Source organism: Diceros bicornis, chromosome 32, assembly GCF_020826845.1.
Source record: "Diceros bicornis minor isolate mBicDic1 chromosome 32, mDicBic1.mat.cur, whole genome shotgun sequence".
Lineage (NCBI taxonomy): Eukaryota > Metazoa > Chordata > Mammalia > Perissodactyla > Rhinocerotidae > Diceros > Diceros bicornis.
This window is the reverse complement of record NC_080771.1, coordinates 24840548-24867828: the sequence shown is the minus strand read 5'-3', so window position 1 is coordinate 24867828 and position 27281 is coordinate 24840548. Positions and strand designations below refer to the sequence as shown.

Sequence of the window (27281 nt, the reverse complement as noted above, 5' to 3'; positions counted from 1 at the left end):
AACAAAAGACCCTGAATAGCTAAAGGAATCCTGAGAAAAAAGAACAAAGCTGGAGGTATCACACTCCCTGATTTCAAAATATACTACAAAGCTTTAGTAACCAAAACAGCATGGTACTGGCACAAAAACAGACACACAGATCAATGGAATAGAATCGAAAGCCCAGAAATAAACCCACACATCTATGGACAGCTAATCTTTGACAAAGGAGTCAAGAACATACAATGGAGAAAAGAAAGTCTCTTCAACAAATGGTGTTGGGAAAACTGGACAGCCACATGCAAAAAAATGAAAGTAGACCCTTACCTTACACCATACACCAAAATTAAATCAAAATGGATTAAAGACTTGAATGTAAGACCTGAAACTATGAAACTTCTAGAAGAAAACATAGGCAGTACGCTCTTCAACATCAGTCTTAGCAACATATTTTCAAGCACCATGTCTGACCGGGCATGAGAAACAACAGAAAAAATAAACAAATGGGACTACATCAAACTAAAAAGCTTCTGCACAGCAAAAGAAACCATCAACAAATCGAAAAGACAACCTAACAATTGGGAGAAGATATTTGCAAACCATACATCTGATAAAGGCTTAATCTCCAAAATATATAAAGAACTCATGCATCTCAACAACAAAAAAACTAACAACCCGATTAAAAAATGGGCAAAAGACCTGAACAGACATTTCTCCAAAGAAGATATACAGATGGCCAACAGGCACATGAAAAGATGTTCAAAATCATTAACTATCAGGGAAATACAAATCAAAACTACAATGAGATATCACCCCATGCCTGTCAGAATGGCTATAATTAAGAAGACAGGAAACAACATGTGTTGGAGAGGATGTGGAGAGAAGGGAACTCTCATACACTGCTGGTGGGAGTGCAAACTGGTGCAGCCACTATGGAAAACAGTATGGAGATTCCTCACAAAATTAAGGATAGAACTACCATATGATCCAGCTATTCCACTGCTGGGTATTTATCCAAAGAACTTGAAAACACCGATGCATAAAGATATATGCACTCCTGTGTTCATTGCAGCATTATTCACAATAGCCAAGACTTGGAAGCTACCTAAGTCCCCATCAAGGGACAAATGGATAAAGAAGATGTGGTATATATACACAATGGAATACTACTCAGCCATAAGTAACGATGAAATCCAGCCATTTGTGACAACATGGATGGACATTGAGGGTATTATGCAAAGTGAAATAAGTCAGAGGGAGAAGGTCAAATACCCTATGATTTCCTTCATTAAGTAATAGGTAATAACAACTATAAACAAACACATAGAGACAGAGATTGGATTGGTGGTTACCAGAGGGGAAGGGGAGAGGGAGGAGGGTGAAAGGGATAACTAGGCACACGTGTGTGGTGATGGGTTGTAATTAGTATTTGGGTGGTGAACATGATGTAATCTATGCAGGAATAGAAGCATAATGATGTACACCTGAAATTTATACAATGTTATAAACCAGTGTTACTGCAGTAAACAAAAAATTTAAAAAAATAAATAAAATTGTATTATCTTTTTTTAGGACTATGTAAAATACCCCTACTATGATGCTGACGGACAATGAATGGAAGGACCCAGAAAAGGAAAACGCTGTTGTGTGTGTGGTTTTTTTTCTTTTTTCTTTTTTTGGAGTGGTGGAATTATGGGGGTTTAACGGCTTTTGGTCTTATTTTGGTTTCTGTTGTCTTACATGCTATCGCCTTCCTAACAATAGAAACTGACATCATATAGTATTCTCATGGGACTTTACTTTGTGTACGGCTTTATAGTTCAGAGACATACATTTCCTATGAGATGCGGCAGGTTTAAAAATAAAACTTGGGTTACTTCAGTGTGAAGTAAGGCAATGGAGTGAGGGGTACAACTTTCACGTCGTAGAACTTACGGATTTTTAAGGAACGCTGAGGATGCGCCTGATGAAGAGGCAGGTTTGTGCACAAGGAGTACGCGAGCCCTTGCAACAGCCCCGGCGCGGGGCCGAATGGTGACGCCTCGCACCGGGCAGGAAGTGACGTCACTGTCGCGCATCGCCGTTTCCGGTCTGCGTGAGTGTCGTTCTCGTGCCTGCGGAGGCTTGAGGGTCCGTGTTGGCGCTCTGTGCGCTGCGTTTTTTTCGTGAGTCAGCCTACCTCTCCTGCGACCATGGCCACCGATTCGTGGGCCCTTGCAGTGGACAAGCAGGAAGCGGCTGTCAAGTCGGTCAGTGGCTTCAGCTCCAGGCGGGGAGAACGCAGTAGGGTGGCCCAAGCCGACTCTGCTTGGAGTCCAGGGAGCTCCTCGGGTTGGGCAGGCCCGTGGCCCACATGCCCCTAAGGTTTGCCGCCGGGAATCGCTTAGCCCTGATTTGCGCCTAGGGCTAACCAGGCCGATATCGAGCCTTTTCTCTTCATCTGGGCCTGTTAAAGACTTTCATCCTATGGTAAATCTGTCCCCGCTATGTGTGCTGTCTTTCCTGTATTGCACCTCCTTCTCAGTGGGATTGCAAGGAAAGGCAAATGTAGATCCTGATTCTCTTTTTCATGTTTTAGATAATTCTGTGCTACTCTTACTTTAACATATTTTAGATCCATGCTTAACATGTTTGGCCGTTTGTAGCCAAATTGCAGAATAACAGACTCAGGTGTAGGCTTAGTGTTTCAAACTACTGCAAATGTTGGCAGGAGACACTGCAGATTCTTTCATTGAAACAATTTAGCTTCATTTGACAGTTTCATATACTGGTTCTTCTTGGTTAATGAAGATTCATTCCACTGGAAAGTGATTATAGTGTAAACCGTGGCTTTCTGTTCTTATATCTAATTTTAGGTTTGTTTAGTGACAATGGACTATTGATTTTTAAGAATATAGATTTTTTTGTTGTAGGCTGAAGTCTTATATAACTTTTTAATGTCTAAATTACATATCTTCTTCAGTCACCCTTTATTGCTTTGGGAAGATGATCAGTTTGCCAGCAGATATTTGAAATGGGCTAAATCCAGTAGAGTACAGGAACAACCTTTAGAGTCTAGTTAGGAAGGCTAAAATGTGAGTAGTACTGTGAAATTGGTAAGAATAATGTGATAAATGAGCTCTGAGCAGGGAAAGGACATTTATGAGTAGGGAAATTGCTTGTGAAGAAGTTTACATTCAAGCTGGATGTTCGAGAATGAGTCATTTAAAATAGAGATGGAGGTAAAAGGCATTTTAGGAGAAGAGAATGCACAAAAGTGCTAGACTTGCCTAGGGAACAGGAATCAGAACTCATTTTTGCTGCAGCTTAAGGTTATTGGGTTGTAATAGGGGCAGTATAGAAAATATTATAGGGAGTATCCTTTGGACTTTAAGAACTTAAAGAGGATAGTCAGTTTGGGGATTTTTTAGAAGGATACTGACAAGATTTGTTCTGATTAGATTTATTGGACTGTAGACAACAGAAAGTATTAGAAGGAGTGATATCTAAAGGGAAGGAGTGATATCTAAAGGAAAGGAGATCAGTGTGGAAGTTACTCTAATAGCCCAGAGATAGAGGGCCTATGTTGGGCGGTGGAAGTGAAGATGAGGGGATGGATTCAAGAGATAATTGTGGACGGATAACAGGCAGGATTTAGCAAAAAGGAGAGAGGAGAGTTAATGGCAAAGGTTAATGTTTTCAGCCTGGATGTCACAGGTGGTATTAATAAAGTGCTGGGGAAGTGGGAGGAAGGGCAGATTTGATATGGAGGATGGCAAGTTCCGGTTTGGCTGTTCTGAATTTGAGATAAGGAAGACATTTTAGTAAGTAACTATGTTGGGAGTCCCCAAGAGGTGTCAGGTGTGATGATTTCTTAGGAGGACTGACAGGAGTCAGCTTATAGTTGTACTCACAGCTATGAATTATTACAGTGAAAGATTCAAAGCAAAATTAACGAGAAGAAAAGGCACATGAGGCAAAGTCCAGAGGAAACCAGGCACAAGCTTCCAAGAGTCCTTTCCCAGTGGAGTCACACACTCTGCTTAATTTGTGCTTAATTCCTCCAGTAACGTATTGCGACAATACATGTGAAGTGTTGTCAAGGAAGCTCATTAGGGACTCCATGCTCAGGATTTTTAGAGGGGGCCTGTCACATAGTCATGGTCTGCCTAGCATGTAAGAAAATTCCAGATTCCCGGAAAGAAAGCAGGTGTTAGTATAAACCACATATTTTTACAATCAGGTTAAACGTAGTGAACCCCTCAACAGTTCTGGGAATGGTGGGAACCCTCCCAAAATCTAAGTTCCCAGAAGCCAGCCAAGGGCCAGCCTCTCTTAGGAAAGCCAGCTTTCTAAGGTGAGCGGTCAGGCCTGCTGTGTTAACTCTTCTGCACAGTGCCCATCAGGCATTTGGAAATGTGGCACTGGAGTTTAGGAGAAGAATCAGGTCAGAGGTATAAAACTGGCAGTTATCAGCAAATGAATCAAAAAGTATTATAAAGGATATGGTTCTGGCACTCCAGAGTTTAACATCTAGTGTTTAGCATCAGATCCTCCCTAAAAGACAGTTACTGAGAATTGGTTTCAAATCTTTTTAAACCTGTGACCCTAATCTAGCTGTGTGATATTATGAATATCACAAATATAGACCTAAATATACGTGGTGTCTGGTTCTAACCACGCTGCTTATCAGGAGGCTGGTGCAAATTAATGTTTTAAAACATTGCTTCCTAAGAGTTGGTGAAGACCCTCCTCCCGTTTTTATTTTACCGTATAGACTTGTGTACATTAGCTTAATAAATAATTCATGGTATTAGGTTATCACATGGCTCTGCTCTCAAGTGTTTCCTTTTATTCCCATTCAGATGAGTAATTTGCAGATCAAGGAAGAGAAAGTCAAAGCAGATACCAATGGTGAGTTACTAGTAACTACAAGCTGCATACAAGCTACACATGCTCTTCTGCTCTGCACTCCTAGCTGCAATGTGAAAAGTAGCTTTCATTTAGCATAATGTTTGGCAAATGTCAGCACTGAATTTGAGAGCCAGTAAATTCGGTTTCATTGCTGAAGGGGATATGTTAGTTTTACAGATTTTATCTAACCTCTGACTCCTGAAAATCAAGAATCTCTACTGGGGGGCCGGCTTGGTGGCGCAGCGGTTAAGTTCACGCATTCTATTGTGGCAGCCTGGGGTTCGCTGGATCGGATCCTGGGCGTGGACCTAGTCACCGCTCATCAAGCCATGCTGAGGCGGCGTCCCACATAGAAGAACTAGAAGGACCTACAACTAGGAAATACAATTATGTACTGGGGGCTTTGGGGAGAAAAAAGAAAAAAAGATGAAGATTGGCAACAGGTGTTAGCTCAGGGCCAATCTTCCAAAAAAAAAAAAAGAATCACTCTTGGATTGTACTGTTACTATTCACTTGATAATGTTTCTGTAAAATTTTTTAATTTAATTTCTTGAAAAGTTAATCTGGGTTCAAAACTCAAAAAGTATAAACAAGTGAAAGGCCTTCTTCCCATCTTGGACCACCATTTATCCAGTTCCTCCTCCCCACCTATATTAGTTTTCTAGGGCTGCTATAACAAAGTGTCACTACCTGTGTGGTGTAAACAATAGAAATGTATTGTCTCACAGGTCTGGAGGCCAGAAGTTTTGAGATCAAGGTGTCAGCAGGGTTGGTTCCTTCTGAGGGCTGTGAGGAAGAATCTATTCCATGCCTCTCCCTAGCTTCTGGTGGTTTGCTGGCAATCTTTGGCATTCTTTGGCTTGTAGAATCATCACCCCAATCTCTGCTTTCATCTTCACCTGGCATTCTCCCTGTGTGCATGTCTGTGTCCAGATTTCCCCTTTTTTATAAGGGCATCGGTCATAATGTATTAATGACCTCATTTTAACTAATTATGTCTCCAGTGACCCTATCTCAAAATAAGGTCGCAATCCAAGGTTCTAGGGCTTAGGACTTCAACATATGAGTTTTAGAGGAACACATTTCAACCCATAACACCACCCTATCCCATAGGTAACCACTGTTACGGGATTTGGATTTTTAATATTCTTTCAAAGTTTCTTTTTGCAAAGCAAATACAAATACAGATTTTTCTCTTTTTTTTCCCCTAAGGAAGATTGGCCCTGAGGTAACTTCTGTTGCCAATCTTCCTCTTTTTTTCTTTTTTCTTTTTTTTTATGTGAGCTGCCACCACAGCATGGCCACTGACAGGCAAGTGGTGTAGATCTGTGCCTGGGAATTGAACCCCTCTTTTTTTTAACCAAAAGATGGGGTAGTATACTTACTTACACAATAAACTTACTTTTTTTCATTCAGCAACATACCTTGGCAAGCTTTCCATAACAGTGCTTGGAGTTTCTCCACTCTATTTTATAACTGCATGGTATTACATTGTTTTGATACACCATATTTTATTTAACCAGTCATCTATTGATAGATACTTGGGTTGGACACATTCTCTTGCTGTTATAAACTGTGCTTCATGGAATAACTATGAACTTAATTCTTTTTACATGTATCCAAATATGTTTGTAGGATAAATTCCCCCAAAATGGATTTGCTAGGTCAAAGGTGTATTTGTTTGCAATTTTTATCAGTATTTTCAAGGTACACTCCATAAATATTATGCCAGTTTATATTTCTATCAGTAAAGCATGAGAGTATCTGTTTCCCTACAGCCTCACCACAGAATTTTTAGTCAAAAACTTGAAATTTTTCTGATATGATAGGTAAAAAATGGTGGGTCAGCATAATACATTCTTTTTTTTTTTTTTTTGTGAGGAAGATCAGCCCTGAGCTAACATCCATGCTAATCCTCCTCTTTTTGCTGAGGAAGACCGGCTCTGAGCTAACATCTATTGCCAATCCTCCTCCTTTTTTTTCCCCAAAGCCCCAGTAAATAGTTGTGTGTCATAGTTGCACATCCTTCTAGTTGCTGTATGTGGGATGCGGCCTCAGCATGGCCGGAGAAGGGTTGTGTCGGTGCACGCCCGGGATCCGAACCTGGGCTGCCAGTAGCAGAGTGCACGCACTTAACCTCTAAGCCACGGGGCCTGCCCTGCATAATACTTTCTAATCTGTGTTTCATGAGTAAGATTGAATATTTTCATAAGTTTAAAAGAATTTGTATTTCCTTTTTGTGAATTGACTGTTTGTATCATTTTTCTATTGGGCTTTTTTTTCTTTTTCCTTATGCCAATCCTCCTGTTTTTACTTGAGGAAGATTGTCCCTGAGCTAACATCTGTGCCAGTCTTCCTCTATTTTGTATGTGGGACGCTGCCACAGCATGGCATGACCAGTGGTGTGTAGGTCCACGCCCAGGATCCAAACCCACGAACCCCAGGCCACCAAAGCAGGGTGTGCTAACTTAACGACTACGCCACCATAGGCTGGCCCCTCTTTTTCCTAAATATGAAGAACTTCATATTTTAAGATTAACATTTTAAGATTTTAAGATGAGCTAACATCTGTGCCAATCTTCCTCCACTTTATGTGGGATGCCGCCATAGCATGGCCTGACAAGCGGCGTGTTGGTGGGTGCCTGGGATCCGAACCTGAGCCGCCAGCAGCAGAGCGTGCGCACTTAACCACTGCGCCACGGGGCCAGCCCCATTTTTTTTTTTTTTTTTGTGAGGAAGATCAGCTCTGTGCTAACATCTGCCAATACTCCTCTTTTTTTGCTAAGGAATACTGGCCCTGGGCTAACATCCATGCCCATCTTCCTCCACTTTACATGAGACGCCGCCACAGCATGGCTTGCCAAGCGGTGTGTCGGTGCGCACCCGGGATCTGAACCGGCGAACCCCGGGCCACCTCAGCAGAGCGTGCACACTTAACTGCTTGCGCCACCAGGCTGGCCCCTCTGCTTTCATTTCTAATATTGGCAATTTGTGTTCTTTCTCTTTTTTCTTGATGAGTCTACCTAGAGTTTTATCAGTTTTTGATCTTTTCAAAGAACCAGCTTTTGGCAGTGTTGATTTTTTTTTATTGTTTGTCTTCTATTTAATCAATTTCTACTCTGTATTTTTTCCTTCCACTTACTTTGAGTTAACTTTCCTTTTCTTTTTTATTTTACAGTTCAAAATATTTTCTTTGATCCCTTGTGATTTCTTCATTGGCCCATGGATTATTTAGAAGTGTGTTGTGTAATTTCCAAATATTTGGGGTTTTTTTTAGGTATAGTATTAATTCCTAATTTAACTCCATTTTGATCAGAAAGCATATTCAGAATGATTTCAATCCATTTAAATTTTTTTAGTCTTCTTTTGTGTCCCAGCATATGTTCTATCTTGGTGATTAATCCAAAAGAAGGCAGGGTTTGGGGTTAATTACCAAGTATTCTTGGATATGTATTGTGCAGTTATTGGGTAGAGTGCCTGATAAATGTCAGTTAGGCCAATGTAGTTGATAGTCTTGTCAGATCTTCTATGTCTTGACTGTTTTTTGGTCTAGTTTTTTCAGTTTTTGAAAGAGGAGTATTAAAATTTCCAACTACAATAATGGAATAGTCTATTTCTCCCTTTAATTCTCTCGATTTTGGCCTCCTGTGTTTTGCAGATCTGTTGTCAGGTATATGTACATTTATGTGTTCCTGATGAAGGGACCCTTTTATTAGAAATAACCCCCATTATCTCTGGTGATGTTTTTTGTCTTGAATTCTGCATTATCAGAGCCACTTTAGCCTTTGTATGCTTACTGGTTGCATGATATATCTCTTTCCATCCATTGACTTTTAACTTAGCTGTGTGTGTATATGTAAACTCTGCCTCTTGTAGATAGCTGACAGTTGGATTTTGCTTTTTTTATCCCTTCTAATAATCTCTGTCTCTTTTTTTGGGGGGAGGAAGATTAGCCCTGAGCTAACATCTGTTGCCAATCCTCCTCTTTTTGCTGAGGAAGATTGGCTGTGGGCTAACATCTGTGCCCATCTTCCTCTACTTTATAGGTGGGATGCTGCCACAGCATGGCTTGATAAGTGATGTGTAGGTCCATGCCTGGGATCCAAACCTGCAAACCGCTGGGCCGCTGAAGCAGAGCATGTGAACTTAACCATTACACCACTGGGCTGGCCCCAATCTCTGTCTTTTAATTGGAGTATTTTGTCTATTTATATTTAATGTAATATTGATGTGGTTGGGTTTAGGTTAGCAATTTTGCTATTTGTTTTCTCTTTGTCCCCTCATACTTTATTTCTCTGCCTTTCTTTTCCTGCTTTCTTTTGGGGTAATTGAATGTCTTAGAGTTCCATTTTAATTTATTTATTGCCTTTTAGCTATACTTCTTTGCATTATAAGAGTGTTTTAAAGTTTTTCTTCATGTAAGTCTCACATATTTTTAAACTGTATTTCCAGGTGCAGTATTTTATCTTTTTAGTCGCTATTATAAATAGGATCTTTTCAATTATATCATTTTTGTATTTATGAAAGCTACTGATTTCTGGTTGTGTATTTTGTACCTAGCTATTTTATTTTTTGTTGAGTTATTTTATTTTGTAGTCATTTTTAAGTTGATACTCTTAGTCCTGCAAGTTTACCATCATATATTCTACAAAAAGTGATCATTTTGGGCCGGCCCAGTGGTGCAAGCAGTTAAGTGCGTGTGCTCCGCTGCGGTGGCCCGGGATTCGCTGGTTCAGATCCCAGGCAGGCACTGACACACCGCTTGGCAAGCCATGCTGTGGCAGCGTCCCATATAAAGTGGAGGAAGACAGGCGTGGATGTTAGCCCAGGGCCAGTCTTCCTCAGCAAAAAGAGGGGGATTGGCAGATGTTAGCTCAGGGCCGATCTTCCTCACAAAAAAACAAAAAACAGTGATCATTTTACCTCTTCCTTTAAATTTTTAATACTTTTATTTTCTTTCTCATGTCTAATTACGTTTGCTAATATAATGCTATATTTTATATTAGGATAAGCAAATCAGAGGTGACATATTCTGATCACTTTGAAGTTAGCCAAAATTTCTAAAAATTTGAAATTTTCTTATGCATTTAAAAACTTCTTAGGAATAAAAATCTATTAAACATAAAGAAATACCAACTATTTACATTTTGATCACTTAAATAGGTTCAGTATTTACATTGTCCCACCTTTTGGGTGGGTTTATTTGCCTTTCTGATTATGACAGCTGTACTCTTGTGTAGGTGTTATCAAAACCAGTGCCACTGAAGAGAAAACGGATGAAGAAGAGAAAGGTAACTACTCTTTGAAACCCTGTAGCAAGAGACAGAGTATGACCCAGGACTTGCCTTTCTGGAGCCAGAGGCACTCTGAGATATAAGATCAAGGAGATGAGGAGGAATCAGCAAAGGAGATTGAGAAGAAGCAGTCAGAGAGATAAAAGGAGAACTGAGAGAGTGCTGTCCCAGAAACCAGAAGAATGAAGTGTTTCAAAAGTAGGGAGTCAAATATAGCTAATAACTTGATTAAGAGAAGAACTAAAAACTGACTGTTTGATTGATTTAGCAGTGTAGAAGTCGTTAGTGAGCTTAACAAGGGCTGTTGAGGTCAGGTGGGGAGGTTAAATATAAAAACCTATTCAGTGTATATTCAACAGAGAAGGGGAGGGGAGAAGGTGAGACGAGTACAGACAGCGTTTTTAGGGAATGTTCCCTAAAGAGGAAATAGGGCAATAACTGGATGGGGATGTGGGGTAAAGGAGGAAGATTTATGATGAGAGATGTTAAAACGTGTTCACATGCTGGTGGGAATGACCTAGTGGAGGGGGAAACTGATAATGCAAGAGAGGGTCAGTGCCAGGAGAAGTATCCTCGTAGGCAAGAAAGGATGGGACCTATTGCACAAGTCAAGAGATTAGCCTGAGGAGCACAGGCTGTTCATCCATAGTTACAGGAGGGAAGGTGGAGAATGTGGGCACAAATGCAGGTGGGTGTGTAGGTGTGTCATGGCAGTGTGTGGAAGTGGTTCTGATTACTTTTACTTCCCAATGAAGTTAGTAGCAAGGTCTTCAGGCGTGTGAGAATGTGGAGGAATTAGAAGTTTGAGAAGAGAAGAGAAGGTATGGATGGAGGTATGAGGAGATGAAGAGTGAATGAGTGGAGTATAGAAACATAAAGACTTGCTGGGCAGCTCAGCCCAGTTGAGTCTAGTGGTCAAGAATTGAAAGTGAGACCTATCAGTGTGATTGTGTTTTTCTCCAACCATGATTGGCTGCCCACGTGCTGGTGCAGAGACAGGGAGAGAGATTTCATGAGCGTGGGGTTTGCCACATGAGTATGAAGAAAATCTACTGGTTTCTTCCTGACAGAGGACAGGGCTGCCCAGTCCTTACTTAATAAGCTGATCAGAAGCAACCTTGTCGATAACACAAACCAAGTGGAAGTCCTGCAGCGGGATCCAAACTCCCCCCTCTACTCAGTGAAGTCCTTTGAGGAGCTTCGGCTGTGAGTATTCGTTCCTTTGAATGGCTGTTCCTTGCCAGTCCCTCCCTTATAAAACTTAGCATCTCAGAAATTCTTGGGAATTTTACTTTTATTCTTAAAAATCTTAATGTATTTACTTCTTTGACTGTATAATTCACATGATTCAAAAGTCAAAGTGTATGAAAAAGTTTACAATGGTGGTCTCCCTCCCACCCTTGTCTCTTGGCTACCCAGGTCTCCTCCTCTTGGTAGGGAATTTTTTTTTTTTAATATTTTGGTTTTTCTGCAGGCTTTCTTTTTTTTTTCCCCCCCAAAGCCCCAGTAGATAGTTGTATGTCATAGTTGCACATCCTTCCAGTTGCTGTATGTGGGATGCGGCCTCAGCATGGCCGGAGAAGCAGCGCGTCGGTGCGCGCCCGGGATCGGAACCCAGGCCGCCAGTAGCAGAGCGTGCGCACTTAACCGCAAAGCCACGGGGCTGGCCCTTGGTAGGGATTTTTAAATGCCACAAATTTATTCATCATAGCTGAAAGTCTTTTTTCTTTTATGCTCTTAGAACTTTCAATAAAATATTGGCTGACAGGTGATTTCTGGATGTCAGGAACATTTCTTATTAGGTAAGCCCTTTTGTTAGACTATAGGGTTTACGGTTTTAACAAAGTCTATCTGCTTTTATAAAATCTGTCAAAAGAGCCTGTGCAGGATTCCCAGTACCTACAGTGGAAAGCAGCTTTCAACATTCCAGAAATAACAAAAAAAAATCCGGAACCCAGAACTGAGCCTTAAGGGAGCACATTTATGGCATTGTGCTAAGAATGACTTCTAATATGTTGTTATTTTAATGGCAGGGAATTATGAAAAGGCATACTATGTTTTTTGTTTTCTTCAGTAAGTTAGTAAAGAGGTGTCTGTGGATCATTGGTTTATGTACATGCCACTGTGCTGGGTGATATGAGTAACACAAGACATAACTACTTGTTCTTGCTGCCTGCCAGGACCCAAATCATAGGCAGAAAGTAGCTGGTGAATAAGAACGTGGTGGAATAAATGGATTCTTTGCCTTTGTTCAGCAAAATCTATAGTATGCTCACTGTGGGCAAATAGTGGCCACATTCCTGCCAACTATTACCGCTGCTTCAGAGTAAGAGACTTAAAATACGAGAGCTAACTAGAACCAAATCAAGTTGTTAGTGAAGTAATAGCTAAGTACAAGTTTTTTAAGGTCTGGCCTTTTTTTTTTTTTTTTAATGTTTTCAGGAAATTATACTTTTCTATGTGTATTTCCTCTTTTAAGGGCTTCATTTAGTAAATCTGTCATCTTTGCTTTTCTTTATAAACTGTATCAGGGCAGCTAGATGTGCTCTGTTGTTTCCTGAACTGATAGTTTGCTTTTCTGAGTATCAATAGTTTTTTAAAATTCCTTTCATTGAAAGGACTTGAGCTCTCAGGTCAACCAGTGATGAATTGTCCTATTTGAAAAGGGAAGTTCTCTCTGATTTCGTTGTTGATAGCCAAAGGAAACAAAGAATGAAACCTAGGTCACCTGATGTACTTGGTCTGTTTTGTACTTAAAATATTTTAATCAATCTGCAAAGGTAAAGAAAAATAATGAGCCATCGGAAGCTCTTGGATCACTTGAATCTTCATTCGGTAGTGACTTTGTTTCTTTGGCAACTAAATCAGAATCTGCTGAGCTGAACAGCCTTCCAAACGGAAGACACCAAAGGTTAGGGTTTCAAAGTTCTTTCTGTCTGAGAACCAACATGTACCAGAATAATTTGCCTTTTAGGGAGCCTGTTAAACTCCAAGGAAGGCTTAGAGGACAGCAGTCTTGACTTGGTTTGACTTTTCTTCAGAAACAGTCTGATCTTTGTTGAGCATCCTGTCAATTTAGAGTAGCAGAGACTTACTGCCAATGCAGTGGAAGAGCAACTTGAATTGCTGTTTGTTGTGCAGCTGCTTATATAAGAAGTCGGTGCTTTTCTAGTCTTGATTTTGACTGGATGTAACAAGTAAATCTCAGCATTTATAAAGTTCAGTATGTTAACTAACCCCCCTATCTGTTTACTTTTGATCAGCTGCTAGAAACTGGCTGAATCAATTTTACCTCTTATTGTCCCAAGTTTTTGCACAGCTGGCTTTGGAAGGACGATGGAACACAAAATGATTCTGGTTCAATTTAACATCTGTACTGAGAGATTAAAACTGAAATCTCATTCTCTAAAGGGACTTCTATATCTTAACAGTATAGTAAGCAGTGTTTATTTTTAGATATGTCTTTTGTGATCTATTTTATACTATGAATTAACAAATACCACTCTTGCGGTATCCAGGGAACACTTGTCTTCCAAGGCCAACATATTTGTGAGTCTGCTGAGCATGAATTTCTCCAAGAAAGGAAACTGGCCTGTATTTTATGAATTGTGTAATGGTTGCAGATTAAGATTTAGTAGGGAAAGGTGGTGATTTGGTTTAGTTTTAGATAGTGTTTTTTTTAAGGCATAGGAAAAGGTGTCTGATAGAGATAGGAAGCATTATTCTTTGCTGGATATAGGGAAAGATAAAATTCTAGGCCTTTAAAATAGTTTCAACAACTAGGAATCCATCCTTTCTCTCTCTGGCCTCCTAGGAAACCACAGCTTCTCCAGGGAGTCTATGCCATGGGCTTCAATCGACCATCCAAGATACAGGAGAACGCGTTACCCATGATGCTCGCTGAGCCGTGAGTATGCAGACCCTGGATGCGCCTCTTCAGAATTTAGTTTAATGTCTTCCACTAACAGCTGTAGCGGTCCTGAGAACAAGATGGGGCATTTGGGGCAAGATGTTTCTTCAAGGAAACAACTTGGGCAAGTGCAGAGAGAGTCAGGTGAAATTTGGTACAGTTTCTGCCTTGCCTACTTAACAATAAAAACTGGTAAAGTTAGTGCTGTCATTCTCTGCAATTTGATTTTTTATTTATTTTTTTTTTTGTGAGGAAGATCAGCCCTGAGCTAACATCCTTGCTAATCCTCCTCTTTTTGCTGAGGAAGACCAGCTCTGAGCTAACATCTATTGCCAATCCTCCTCCTTTTTTTCCCCAAAGCCCCAGTAGATAGTTGTATGTTATAGTTGCACATCCTTCTAGTTGCTGTATGTGGGACGCAGCCTCAGCATGGCTGGAGAAGCGGTGTGTGGGTGTGCGTCCGGGATCCGAACTCGGGCCGCCAGTAGCGGAGCACATGCACTTAACCGCTAAGCCACGGGGCCGGCCCTATGCAATTTTAAAAATTGGGTTTTGAAAAATTCTTTTGAATTTTTTTTTAAGTTTATTTCTCTTTTTTTGTTTTGAGGAAGATTGGCCCTGAGCTAACATCTGTTGCCAATCTTCCTCCTTTTTTTCTTTTTTCTCCCCAAAGCCCTGGTAGATAGTTGTATGTCATGGTTGTACATCCTTCTAGTTGCTGTATGTGGGACGCCGCTTCAGCATGGCTTTATGAGCGGTGCGTAGGTCCGCACCTAGGATCCGAACTGGTGAACCCAGGGCTGCTGAAGCGGAGCGCGCGAACTTAACCGCTACGTCACTGGGCTGGCTCCTATTTTGAAATTTTTGAGACCTGTAAAAAGGTGTCAAGAGCAATACCAAGAACATCTGTAACTATCCTGTCAAGAAATAAGCCATCATTAATCTTGTAAAGCCATCATTAATCTAGTTGACAGTTGAAGCCCCCGTGTACCCCTCTCCTTTCTTATCCCCCTCCCCTGCCGAAGTAAGCTTCATCCTGAAATGGGTCATCATTCTCTCACATTTCTTTGTACTTTTACTATATATCTTTGTGTCCCTAAGAATTTAAAGAGTAGTAGTTTACATATTTTTAAACTTCAGATAAATGGTATCATTACGTAGTAACTTGTTTTGTTCAACTCTTATTATTTTTCTTTTTTAATGACAAAAATGCCACCTATTTCTATGACAATGGTTTACATGAAGTAAAATGTGAAAGTTCACTCTGAAGCATCTAACTTGGTATCTTACATTTTCCATAAAGACAGGAAACGGGAACACACAGAAGGAGCCGAGTCCTGGAGACACATGGCTCAGCAGAAAATGTCCTTGGGGATTTGTCCGGGCACAGATCTTACTCTGTACTCTTAACTTCCATGGGGCCCTTGGGGTACAAAACTAGGGCTCTGTAGCTGTGCTGGAGTCTAGAATGAGGATTTCTTGATGTGGACCCATCTAAAACAAAGATTATTTCTCTAAATATTTAAGCAATGTTTTAACAACATATAAAAAATTTATCATTGTGCTCAATGCGGAAAACCTGAATAATAGAAGCATAAAGGGGGAAAATCCATATTCCTGTCACTCAGAAAGAACATTTGGATACTTGATTGTGTTTAACTAATATTATTTTCATCTCTGTTCTTCCTTGATCCAGCCCACAGAACCTGATTGCCCAGTCTCAGTCTGGTACTGGTAAAACAGCTGCCTTTGTCCTGGCCATGCTCAGCCGCGTGCAACCAGCAGAGAGATACCCCCAGGTGAGGGCTGGGGAATCCTGGGGTCCCTGGCCTGCCGGCCCTGGGAAAAGCAGCGCCGTCTGGTGGGAGATTAACAAGGGTGCCCCGGAGGCGTCTGAACATTTCTGATGCTTCAGACTGTGGCTCAGGCAGAGCAGGTTAGCACATCAGGCCCTGACCTGGGTAGAATTCATCTGGAAGCAGCAGCAACCTTAAATAGTGGCTTCCGCAGACACCCACCCAGCCAGGGCTCCCTACAGAAGGCTTCAGTGTACAACTGAAAGGTGGGCCTGGTTGAAGAGGATGTGGTTCCCTGCACTATTCAAGTGGTGATAACACCAGCATCCTTGTTGCTTTTGAGCCTGTTGTCTGTTACTAAAAGGCTCTCCTGAACTCATCCTTTATGATCTCTCTGTCAGTGTCTGTGCCTCTCCCCAACGTATGAGTTGGCGCTTCAAACAGGAAAAGTGATTGAGCAGATGGGCAAATTTCATCCAGAACTAAAGCTTGCTTATGCCGTTCGAGGCAATAAATGTGAGTATAAAGAGGTGAGACCTGAGTTGTGAGGGTGGCTTGGTGTTTGAATTTTGAAGATGTGATGATGATACTCAACTTTCTGGTTCAGTCAGACCTGATAGCCCAACTGCATTGCTTTTAGCAAATCTATTTAAATACTTGAAGAGTAAACTAAGAGCATGTGCAGTTCACCTGGTCTTATCAAAGTCAGAAATCCTTCCACCAAGTCTTTCTTCCATGTGTAGTGCAGAATGTAATGTGGCGAGTATGGGTTAAAATGGGGAGGAGGGGCGGGTTTTAAATGATTCATGAGAAAGTAGGTCATTAGAAAGTTATCAGAATATATAAAACTACAAATCAGTAAGAAAAAAACAAGCAGACTAATCAGAAAGTGGACAAAAGAGGCCCCATGAACAGGTGCCTCACAAAAGAAGGAACTCAGATGGCCAGTAAACATGAACAGATGATGAGCCTCATTAGTCATCAGGCAAATGTAAGTGGAAACCACTCTACACCTCTCAGATGGGCAGAAATGAAGTCTGACAATACCAAGTGTTGGTGAAGACGTGGAAGACCTAGAATGCTCATCCAATTCTGGCAGGGAGTGTACGTTTGTACAGTCACTTTTGGAAACAGTTTGGCATTGCTTGGAAAAACTGAAGAGAGCGAGCCCTTTGACCCAGCAGTGCATAATTGTCTAAAGCAGCGGTTCTTGAACTTTTTGGTCTCAGCATTCTCTTATTACTCTTAAACGTTATTGAGGACCCCAAAGCGTTTTTGTTTTTATGGGTTATATCTTGATATTTGCCATATTAGAAGGGCTAAAATTGAGAACTCTTTAAAGTACTTACACATTCACTTAACGTAACAGTAATAAACCCATTATGTGTTAATATAAATAATATATTTTTATGAAAAATAACTATTCCTAAAAGGAGTAAGAATGACACTGTTTTATGTTTTTGCAAATCTTTCTCATATCTGCTCGTGTATTTAATCTGTTGTGAAATGTTGTTCTCTTTGAAGAAAATGAAAAAAATCTGGCCTTTCAGATAATTTTACATATTCTTTTTTTGATGCTACACCAAAGCGTAACAAGTGGTAATTAGTTACAAGTTGCACTGTGGTATCTTCAATCATATCAATGAACTTTTCATACTGTTACATTAAAATCCCTTGGTCTCTCATTTTGAATGCATCTTTTGCCCAAGAATAATTTTTTAACATCATGCCTTCGTCATTTGGAAAATACTGTCTTAACTGAGTTATACTGATCTTCCAAACATTGACACGTTTTGTTATACAAAAATCTAGAATTTCCTGCATTAATATCACTACCAAACTCATTGGAGGAGTTTATACACATCAAGAAACTCTCAGACTTAACAGTGGCACATACAAGTTTTCCAAAATCTAATTCTGATTTTTCCTCTGCCAAAATAGATTAGCAGGGGCTGGTCTGGTGGCGCAAGCGGTTAAGTGCGCGTGCTCCGCTGCGGCGGCCCGGGGTTCGCCAGTTCGGATCCCGGGCATGCACCGACGCACCGCTTGGCAAGCCATGCTGTGGCGGCGTCCCATATAAAGTGGAGGAAGATGGGCATGGATGTTGGCCCAGGGCCAGTCTTCCTCAGCAAAAAAAGAGGAGGATTGGCAGATGTTAGCTCAGGGCCGATCTTCCTCACAAAAAAAAAAATAGATTAGCAAACACTTTTTTTTTTTTTTTAAGATTTTATTTATTTATATATTTTCCCCCCAAAGCCCCAGTAGATAGTTGTATGTCATAGCTGCACATCCTTCTAGTTGCTGTATGTGGGACGTGGCCTCAGCATGGCTGGAGAAGCAGTGTGTTGGTGCGCGCCCGGGATCCGAACCCGGGTTGCCAGCAGCGGAGCGCGCACACTTAACCGCTAAGCCACAGGGCCGGCCCGATTAGCAAACACTTAATTATAAAACCAAAGATCAATGGAAGGTAAGCACCAAGCATCATGTTAAACACGAACTCACAACACAAGAAGGAATAAGATGTGACAACAATAACTTAGAAGGGGAAGAGCTAAGGGATCGAATCAACTTAGTCTAAGGAAATAACAGGCCATCATTTTGGGAATAACAGGCCATCAAAAAATGGACTGTCACATCCACGAGATTTTTTATACAAACCTCATGGTAACCACTAACCAAATAATCAGAACAGAATTACACACGATAAAGAAAGAGAAAATTAAGAGAACTCCCATAAAGAACTACCAAACTGAATTGGTAGTCCGAAACACACAGGATGAGAAACAAAAGAAATGCAAAAGAACTGGAAAAAGTGTGATAAAATAACAACAACAAGCCCCCATATATCACTAATACCCTAAATGTAAAGGGACTGAACTCTCCAATCAAAAGACACGGAGTGGTGGGATGGATTAAAAAACAAGACCCAACAATATGCTGCCTCCAGGAAACACATCTCAGCTCTCAAGACAAATCCAGGCTAATTCTAATTTTCTCTTGAAAGCTTAAATGTTATCATGGCGGCAAATACAGTTGGTTGTTTTTATTTTTTTTTATTTATTTTTTTGTAAGGAAGATCAGCCCTGAGCTAACATCCATGCCAATCCTCCTCTTTTTGCTGAGGAAGACTGGCCCTGGGCTAACATCTGTGCCCATCTTTCTCCACTTATATGGGACACTGCCACAGCACGGTCTGACAAATGGTGTATCAGTGGGGGCCCGGGATCTGAACCCAAGCCGCCAGCAGTGGAGCGAGCGTGCTTAACCGCTACGCCACGGGGCCGGCCCCTGTTTTTATTAAAGAGACAGGCTTTCTTTGTTCATTTTCAGGAAAATGTATATCAAATTCCCAACTTGAATATCTATAGTTTGTCAGTCAACAAACAAAAATGGCTAGTTCTTCTCACCACACAATCACAAAAGAGCTTTTCCTGGAGAAAACCATTGTGCTTCAGCATGCAGCAAAAGCACTTTATCCAGAAATTATTATTATTATTATTATTATTATTATTTTTTATAATTTTATTTATTTTTTCCCCCAAAGCCCCAGTAGATAGTTGTATGTCATAGCTGCACTTCGTTCTAGTTGCTGTATGTGGGACGCGGCCTCAGGATGGCCGGAGAAGTGGTGCGTCAGTGCACGCCCGGGATCCGAACCCGGGCCGCCAGCAGTGGAGCGCGTGCACTTAACCGCTAAGCCACGGGGTCGGCCCTATCCAGAAATTATTAGGTTGGATATTTTTGTGTGTGTTTATTTGACATCTCAAATTGATGGGTACACTTAAGTGAAGTGTACCAGAATCTTGTGACAACATATATCTTTTCTAGATTGTTTTGTAATAATATGGGACTTCACTGTTAGTGCTAAGGATTAATATATTAACTGCATTTAATGTATTATTTTGGTTTTTTTGTGAGGAAGATCAGCCCTGAGCTAACATCCATGCTAATCCTCCTCTTTTTGCTGGGGAAGACCAGCTCTGAGCTAACAGCTATTGCCAATCCTCCTCCTTTTTTTGCCCCAAAGTGCCAGTAGATAGTTGTATGTCATAGTTGCACATCCTTCTAGTTGCTGTATGTGGGACGCGGCCTCAGCATGGCCGGAGAAGCGGTGCATTGGTGTGCGCCCGGGATCCGAACCCGGGCCACCAGTAGTGGAGCACACGCACTTAACTGCTAAGCCATGGGGCCGGCCCATAATGTATCATTTTTTAAAGGTTCAATTTTGATCGATGGGCAGTGGACATTGGGAACTACAATATTTTTAAGAGTTAGTTTAAAACTTTTCCAATGGATAGTTGATGGATTCCTAACAAAAGGCCCTTTCTCCTCAAATTTTAAATTTTATTTATTTTTATTTATTTATTTATTTTTTTTTTTTTTCTTTTTTTTCCCCAAATCCCCAGTAGATAGTTGTACGTCATAGTTGCACATCCTTCTAGTTGCTGTATGTGGGACGCGGCCTCAGCATGGCTGGAGAAGCAGTGCGTCAGTGCGCATCCAGGATCCAAACCCAGGCTGCCAGTAGCGGAGTGCGCACACTTAACCGCCAAGCCACAGGGCCGGCCCTATTTATTTTTAAAATAGTTAAAACATTCACGTTTCATAATTGAAAAGGGTATATGGTAGAAACTTTTCTTTCTCCCATACCCCCAACCACCTAGTTCTTTTTCTTAAAGGCAACCAGTACTAACCAGTTTATCATGTATTCTACTAGAGATATTCTGTGTGGCTACAGGCAAGTAATGTGTGTGTATGTGTGTAAATACATAATGTGTGTACACTCACACAAAAATGTACATATATGTATTCTTTTTTGCCCCTTTTGGTATATAAACTACTCTGCAGCTTTTTTCCCACATTTAACAATGTATTTTGCAGATTGTTCCTTATCAGTTGCTACTCAGTTTTTATACTTTTATTGGTGTCATTCATTGGGTGTATCATATTTTGCTTAATTAGTTACTCTTTAATGCATGCATATCCTTGCATATATGTTATTTCACACATATTAATATATCTACACGATTAATCCCCAATAGTGGAAGTTTTGGTCAAAGACTGAATGCATTTTGATAGATGGTTCTATCAGTTTCAACTCCAACCAGCTGTAGTTTGAGAGTAATGTGGTGTTTTTTAAATCAAAGAGAATTTGTACTTAGAAAAACTGTGTACAATTGTGAAAAACACAATTAGAATATCTAGATAAAAGATAACAAAGCAAAAAATCATTGGGCCAGGATCTTAGGACTCAGAACTACCAATTTAGGAGGAAATAAGTGAACTGTGAGTGAATGGATGGTATGAAAAGAATAAGACTAATGATAAAGAGAAAGGGTTGGATGAGCTTGAATTATAAGAGAAAATAGGAAAAGGGAACCTAATACTCATTGAAGGTTCACTGTGTAGGATTTAATCCCGGCCACAATGCAGTGAGATAAGTGTCATTATGCCCACTTAACAGTAGAAGAATCCAAGACGTTAGGATACCACTCGTGTGTTTTGAAATCTGGAATTAATTTGTTCTACTAACTCTGGAAGGATGGGCACAGCTTTGATTTCCAGAGCTGACTTTGCTATGGAAGTACCCACAGAAAACATCTTGTCTCCACAGTGGAAAGAGGTCAGAAGATCAGTGAGCACATTGTCATTGGCACCCCTGGGACTGTCCTGGACTGGTGTGCCAAGCTCAAGTTCATTGACCCCAAGAAGATCAAGGTGTTTGTTCTGGATGAGGCTGACGTGATGATAGCTACTCAGGGCCACCAAGATCAGAGCATCCGCATCCAGAGGTAAGAACTCTGAGCCAAGAGGAACTTCTCAGCCTCTTGATCTGCAAGTAAAATCTTCCTGTTCTCTGCATCTCTTCCTGCTGTTTCCAACTCCTCTTCTCTCTCCTGCTGGGTTCTTTGCCTCAGAACCTTCAGCATCATTTGTTTGGTGGGCCATTTCCATGTCAGCACTGACCATGGGTTGAGGAAGGAGATTTAGGGTTGAGGAAGGAGATTTGGGGAATCTAACACCACCCCCATCCCTGCTCCTGCCTCCTCCCTGCAAGTCTCCTCCCCTACTTTGCCACCTTCCTGGGGATATAGACCATCCAAGCCTGGGAAGGCTATGCTTTTGTTCCTTCCAGTAAAAAACTTGGGGTTATGCCAAATACTTGGGCCTTCCCTTGTAGGATGCTGCCCAGAAACTGCCAGATGCTGCTTTTCTCTGCCACCTTTGAAGACTCCGTATGGAAATTTGCCCAGAAAGTGGTCCCAGATCCAAACATTATCAAACTGAAGCGTGAGGAGGAGACATTGGACACCATCAAGCAGTATTACGTCCTTTGCAATAACAGAGACGAGAAGTTCCAGGCCTTGTGTAACCTCTACGGGGCCATCACCATTGCTCAAGCCATGATCTTCTGCCATGTGAGTCACAGCAGCAGCAACTACAAGCCTGCTGGGGGAGGAGCTCCACTGGAGGCTGTTGCCCTGTCCCCTCCCTGTCAGCCAGCCCCACCTCAGTGCTGAGGAAGACCAGGATAGGTTCCCAAAGTGTGGCCAGAAAGGAAATGGTTTGTGGAGATGTAAGAGACAATTCTTAAGTGGTAGTACCAGTAGTATCCTGAGATACATAGCCTGATCATGGAACCAGCTGAACTTTATATTATTTATAGGTGATAGAATATTAGGAAACCCAAGAGAATTAACTGATATTTGTAGGAAAAATAAGAAACTAAAGAAGATGGTTGATTATAAAATTAATATAAAATAAGTAGTTTTCTGGTCTCAAACAGCAAGCACTTAGAAAATGGAAGGCTAGATCTCATTTATAATGGCCAAAAAAATTTTTTTTGGAATAAATATTTAAGATCTCTGAAGAAAACTGCAAAATACTGTTAGGGGATGTGAGAATAAGACAAGTCATACTCTGTTACTGGAAGACTTGTTTCTGTAATTTTTGAATTTTTTTTTAGAGTAGCATCTCCCTCCAACTTCATTGAACTGTAGGACTGAAACTTTCAAACCTATAGAAAAGATGAAAAAAATAAAATGAACAATTATGCCTTTCACCTACTATCAGCATCAAGCCACATTTGCCTTATCCATATCCTCATGTGTGTGACATGTCTGTACTTTTTGCTGAATCATTTTAAAGTTAGTTGTAGACATTATGACACTTTACCCCTAATAGTTCCTAAGAATGAGACCTGCTCCTGTGTAACAACAATACCATTATCACACCTTTAACAATGACACAATAATATTATCTCATATAGGCTCCATATTCCAATTTATCGACTTGTGCCAAAAATGTTCTTTATTGCTTTTGGTTGCTGTTGTTAAACCTAAGAGCCAGTCAAGGATCGCTTGTTGCATTTAGTGGTCATGTCTCTTGAGACTCCCTTAATCTAGAAGAGTTTCCCCACCTTTGGTTTTTGCCTGACATGACATGGACACCTTGAAGAGTCCAGGCTAGTGAGTGGTCTTTTAGAATTTCTCTCATATTTTCCCCCTCATGATTATATTCAGGTTAAATATTTTTGTAAGATTACTACCCAGGTGACATTGTTACTTTCTGGTACACCACATCAGATTACCAATTTTTAGGAAATTTAACCCTTAGATGCTAAGTTTCAGGTAGAACCTTCAAGATCAAAAATAGTCTTTATGGCACAAGCGGTTAAGTGCACGCGTTCCACTTCAGCAACCCGGGGTTCGTGGGTTTGGATCCCAGGCGCGCACCGACGCACCGCTTGTCAAGCCATGCTGTGACGGCGTCCCATATAAAGTAGAGGAAGATGGGCATGGATGTTAGCTCAGGGCTGATCTTCCTCACAAGAAAAAAAAAAAAACTCTCTTTAGGTAACTTCATTTCTCAAATGTTTTCTTCCTTCCAGACCCGCAAAACAGCTAGTTGGCTGGCCGCAGAGCTCTCAAAAGAAGGCCACCAGGTGGCCCTGCTGAGTGGTGAAATGATGGTGGAGCAGAGGGCTGCGGTGATTGAGCGCTTCCGAGAGGGCAAAGAGAAGGTTCTGGTGACCACCAACGTGTGTGCCCGCGGTGAGCAGAGAATGTGCCCTGGTCTGCCAGGCTCGGGGTAGCAGGAGAAACCCTCATATTCACGAAGCTCAGATGGTTTGGGGGCGATCAGTGGGGGTGACATTCTTTTCTAGGAGAGACTGGATTCCCTGAGCAGATAAGAACTTTCATAGAAGCCAGGAGTCCCGACTTGGTGGAAGGAAACATACAGGCATCTGACTGGTTTAGAATGGCACCTGCTCCTCTTGGGGCACCCAGTGAGGTTTTAGCTGCCTCTCTAGATACTTGTATCTAGCAGAGGCTCTCTTACTGATTTTATAATTTGGTTAGCACCTGCCAAAGTTCTCTTTTTTTCCTCTGGGTTCTTATTCCCAAATCCCAGAGCTGGCCCATCCCAGAGTCTTCCTTCCACCCAAAGTTGGTATACATTGGCTTGACTATGGGCAACAAAGATTTTGTCTCCTGTCCTTACTCCTCTGCACTCTCCTTCACGCAGGTATCGATGTTGAACAGGTGTCTGTCGTCATCAACTTTGACCTTCCCGTGGACAAGGATGGGAACCCGGACAACGAGACCTACCTGCACCGGATCGGGCGCACTGGCCGCTTTGGCAAGAGGGGCCTGGCAGTGAACATGGTCGACAGCAAGCACAGCATGAACATCCTGAACAGAATCCAGGAGCATTTTAGTGAGTCCCTGGGAGCGTCTCCTGCCAGGGCCCTTTCCTTTCAGCGGCAAGTCCAAGGGGGGACTGGGGAAGGGTGGGTTTTCCTGTGGCCCCGAGAGAGGCCTTTATCTCTATCCACATTCCTTTCCTTCCCTACAATATGGAAGTTCCCGTAGAGCACACCTGGAGAGTTCAGGGCTCAGGGACTCGAGTGACAGCTCCCCCTTGGCCAGCTGAAGGAGACTGTTGCTGTCAGTGTCCCTTGCTCAGGCACCGGAAGCCTTTGCAGTTAATTGAAGGATGGCTGTGGCCAGAGGCAGGGCACGTCCCTAGGTGGGGCAGAGACCTGTGTTTCCTCTCTCCCTGCTGTGCTGACCCTTCCCTAGGTGTGTGTCTCCACAGTAATCCCATGTTGATCTCTCTCTGAATTCTCTCTTTTTCCCCCTAGATAAGAAAATAGAAAGGTTGGACACGGATGATTTGGATGAGATTGAGAAAATAGCCAACTGAGAAGCTCCACCAGTCACTGGTGCTGGCCCTGGGCGCTCCCCCTGCACGGGAGACTAGTGCTTTCCTGACACAGGCCTCAACAGTCACCACAAAGACGATGGCACGAGTAGAGAGAAACTACCTACCTCGTTTTAAATTACATTTGGACTTGACAAAAATTGTGAAAATGGTGGGGAAAAGTAGAAGGAAATTTTTGCATTTTGGGAAATTTAGTCCCTTTCCCCCTTTTTCAAGCCACGGATTCCTCAACTTTATAATAATCTGATTGTTGCTGGTATTCACTGGCCCCAGGGTCCCCTGCCTGTTTTCTGGCTAGGGGTGCTGGGCCCAGCCTCCAGCCCCTGGAGAAATAATCGAGGTAGAGGTAGAGCTTGAGAGAGGCCCAGGTGGCATGGAGGGGTGAGCCCCACCACATGGACGGAGCCTGGGCAGCGGCAGCAGAGAGGCCTGTGAGCTGCCCCCCTTCTCTGTCCCTTCACAGAGACCTGTCACAAATGTTTCTCTTGCCCTTGGGGCCACCCTGCTTATCGTAAAATCCAGAGACGTTCCAGCTGATTTCTTTTACCTCTGTTCTCTGTGGCGGAGGATATCCCCGTTTCTCCCTAAGTGAGCATCTTGGCTACTTTTATAAACCTCAGATTTGGAGAGAAACACGGAAGTCTGTGAATCCCGGCCTCTTCAGAGAGATTGGTCTGGCTAGATGAGTCCTTCCAGGATCTGGGCTGGCCGCCTCCTCCTTGCAGTTGCTCTGTCTGCTCAGGCAGCAGTAGTCCGTCATGGCAGCCAGGAGACACCGGCAATCTTCTGACACACGCCTGACCGAGTGAGCTTGTTCTTATCATGGAGTGTCACACTTTGCTGAGTTATGACCAAGTGAATACTCTGATTATGCTGTTCATAAGGACTGATAAATTAGAGCTATACCCATCATTCATTATGCTAAGAAACCTTAAAATAATTATGAAACGCTTTACTAATTAATCATGATTTGTTTTTATTTGTATTTTTCTGCTTACTAGACTAATATATGCTCATTAAAAAAAGATGTGTGTAAAGTAAAAGTGCTGTCTGTCCCCGCCTGTCTGGGATCACTGTTGCTGGTGGCTTGGTGAACGTTCCAATATATTATTACCTTTTGTTTGCATATATCAACTCACTTTTCTTTTACAAAAAGTGAACATTCTAATCACACTATTGTGAATAGAATATCTTGGACATGTTGACAATGTCCAGCACACACAGATCTACCTCACTCTGGACAGTGGTGCGTTCCTGAGTGTAGCTCCCCCAGCGTTTATTTCATGGCTCCTCTACTGAAGGCACACGGGGTTTCCACTGTGTTGTGTTGCCCACAGCATCACAGTGACTATCCTCGCTCATCTCTGTACCCTGCTCAGACTTGCTCTAGGATGTTCCTGGAAGCAGAGTTGTTGGGTCAGAGAGAGGGGACATTTAAAATTTTAATATACTGCCAATTGAGCCTGCCAAAAAGTTTTTACCAATGTATGTTATTGCAGTGATACAAAAATACCTATTCTTGGGACCGGCCCGGTGGCATTGTGGTTAAGTTTGCATGCTCTGCTTCGGCGGCCTGGGGTTCACAGGTTCAAATCCTGGGTGCAGACCGATGCACCGCTCATCAAGCCATGTGTGACGGCGTCCCATATGCAAAATAGAGGACAATGGGCACAGATGTTAGCTCAGAGCCAATCTTCCTCACACACACACAAAAAAATACCTGTTTTCTTACCTGCTTGCCAACCTTCTATATTATCCATTTTTGAAACTTTGACAGTCTGTGTAGCAAAAACAGATTACATCATTGCTTTTTTTGCTTTGTATTTACTGAGGTTTGGCAAATTTTTGGTTTATTAGATGTTTGTATTTTCTCTTTTGGGGAGCTGCCCATTCTTGTCTCACCATTTTACAATTGGATTGTCAATCCTTAATGACTTTTAGCCATCTTTCTATTTTACAGAAATTAGACTTTGTCTTGAGTGATGGATGTTTTCCTAGTTTGTCTTTACATTTTTTCTTAATATTAACACAAAAGTTTAATTTTAATGTTAGATTTCATTTTTATTTTAAGAAATCTGGATTTCATGTCATGGCCAAAAAAGCTTTCCTCATCCCAGTATTATAAATGTACTCGTGTTTCCTGTAGCAGCAATTCTTGGGCAGTAAATTTTCTAAATTCTT

General features: G+C 41.7%; 1 protein-coding gene across 2 annotated transcripts; it reads left to right on the top strand.

Annotated features, from left to right (window-relative positions):
- The first annotated feature begins 2088 nt into the window (after positions 1–2088).
- On the top strand, positions 2089–27281 carry DDX19A (DEAD-box helicase 19A). Of its 2 annotated transcripts, XM_058528253.1 has the most exons (12): positions 2089–2228; positions 4824–4872; positions 10113–10163; positions 11237–11372; positions 13981–14073; positions 15773–15875; positions 16274–16388; positions 21487–21664; positions 22054–22291; positions 23764–23926; positions 24402–24593; positions 25021–27281. In XM_058528253.1, exons 1-12 carry the CDS (start codon positions 2172–2174, stop codon positions 25080–25082), a joined length of 1437 nt encoding a protein of 478 aa, XP_058384236.1. In that variant the 5' UTR covers positions 2089–2171; the 3' UTR covers positions 25083–27281. The 2 variants fall into 2 exon arrangements, with proteins under 2 accessions (XP_058384236.1, XP_058384237.1); XM_058528254.1 differs by lacking the exons at positions 2089–2228; positions 4824–4872; positions 10113–10163 and adding an exon at positions 11908–11968 and having other exon boundaries at positions 11310–11372.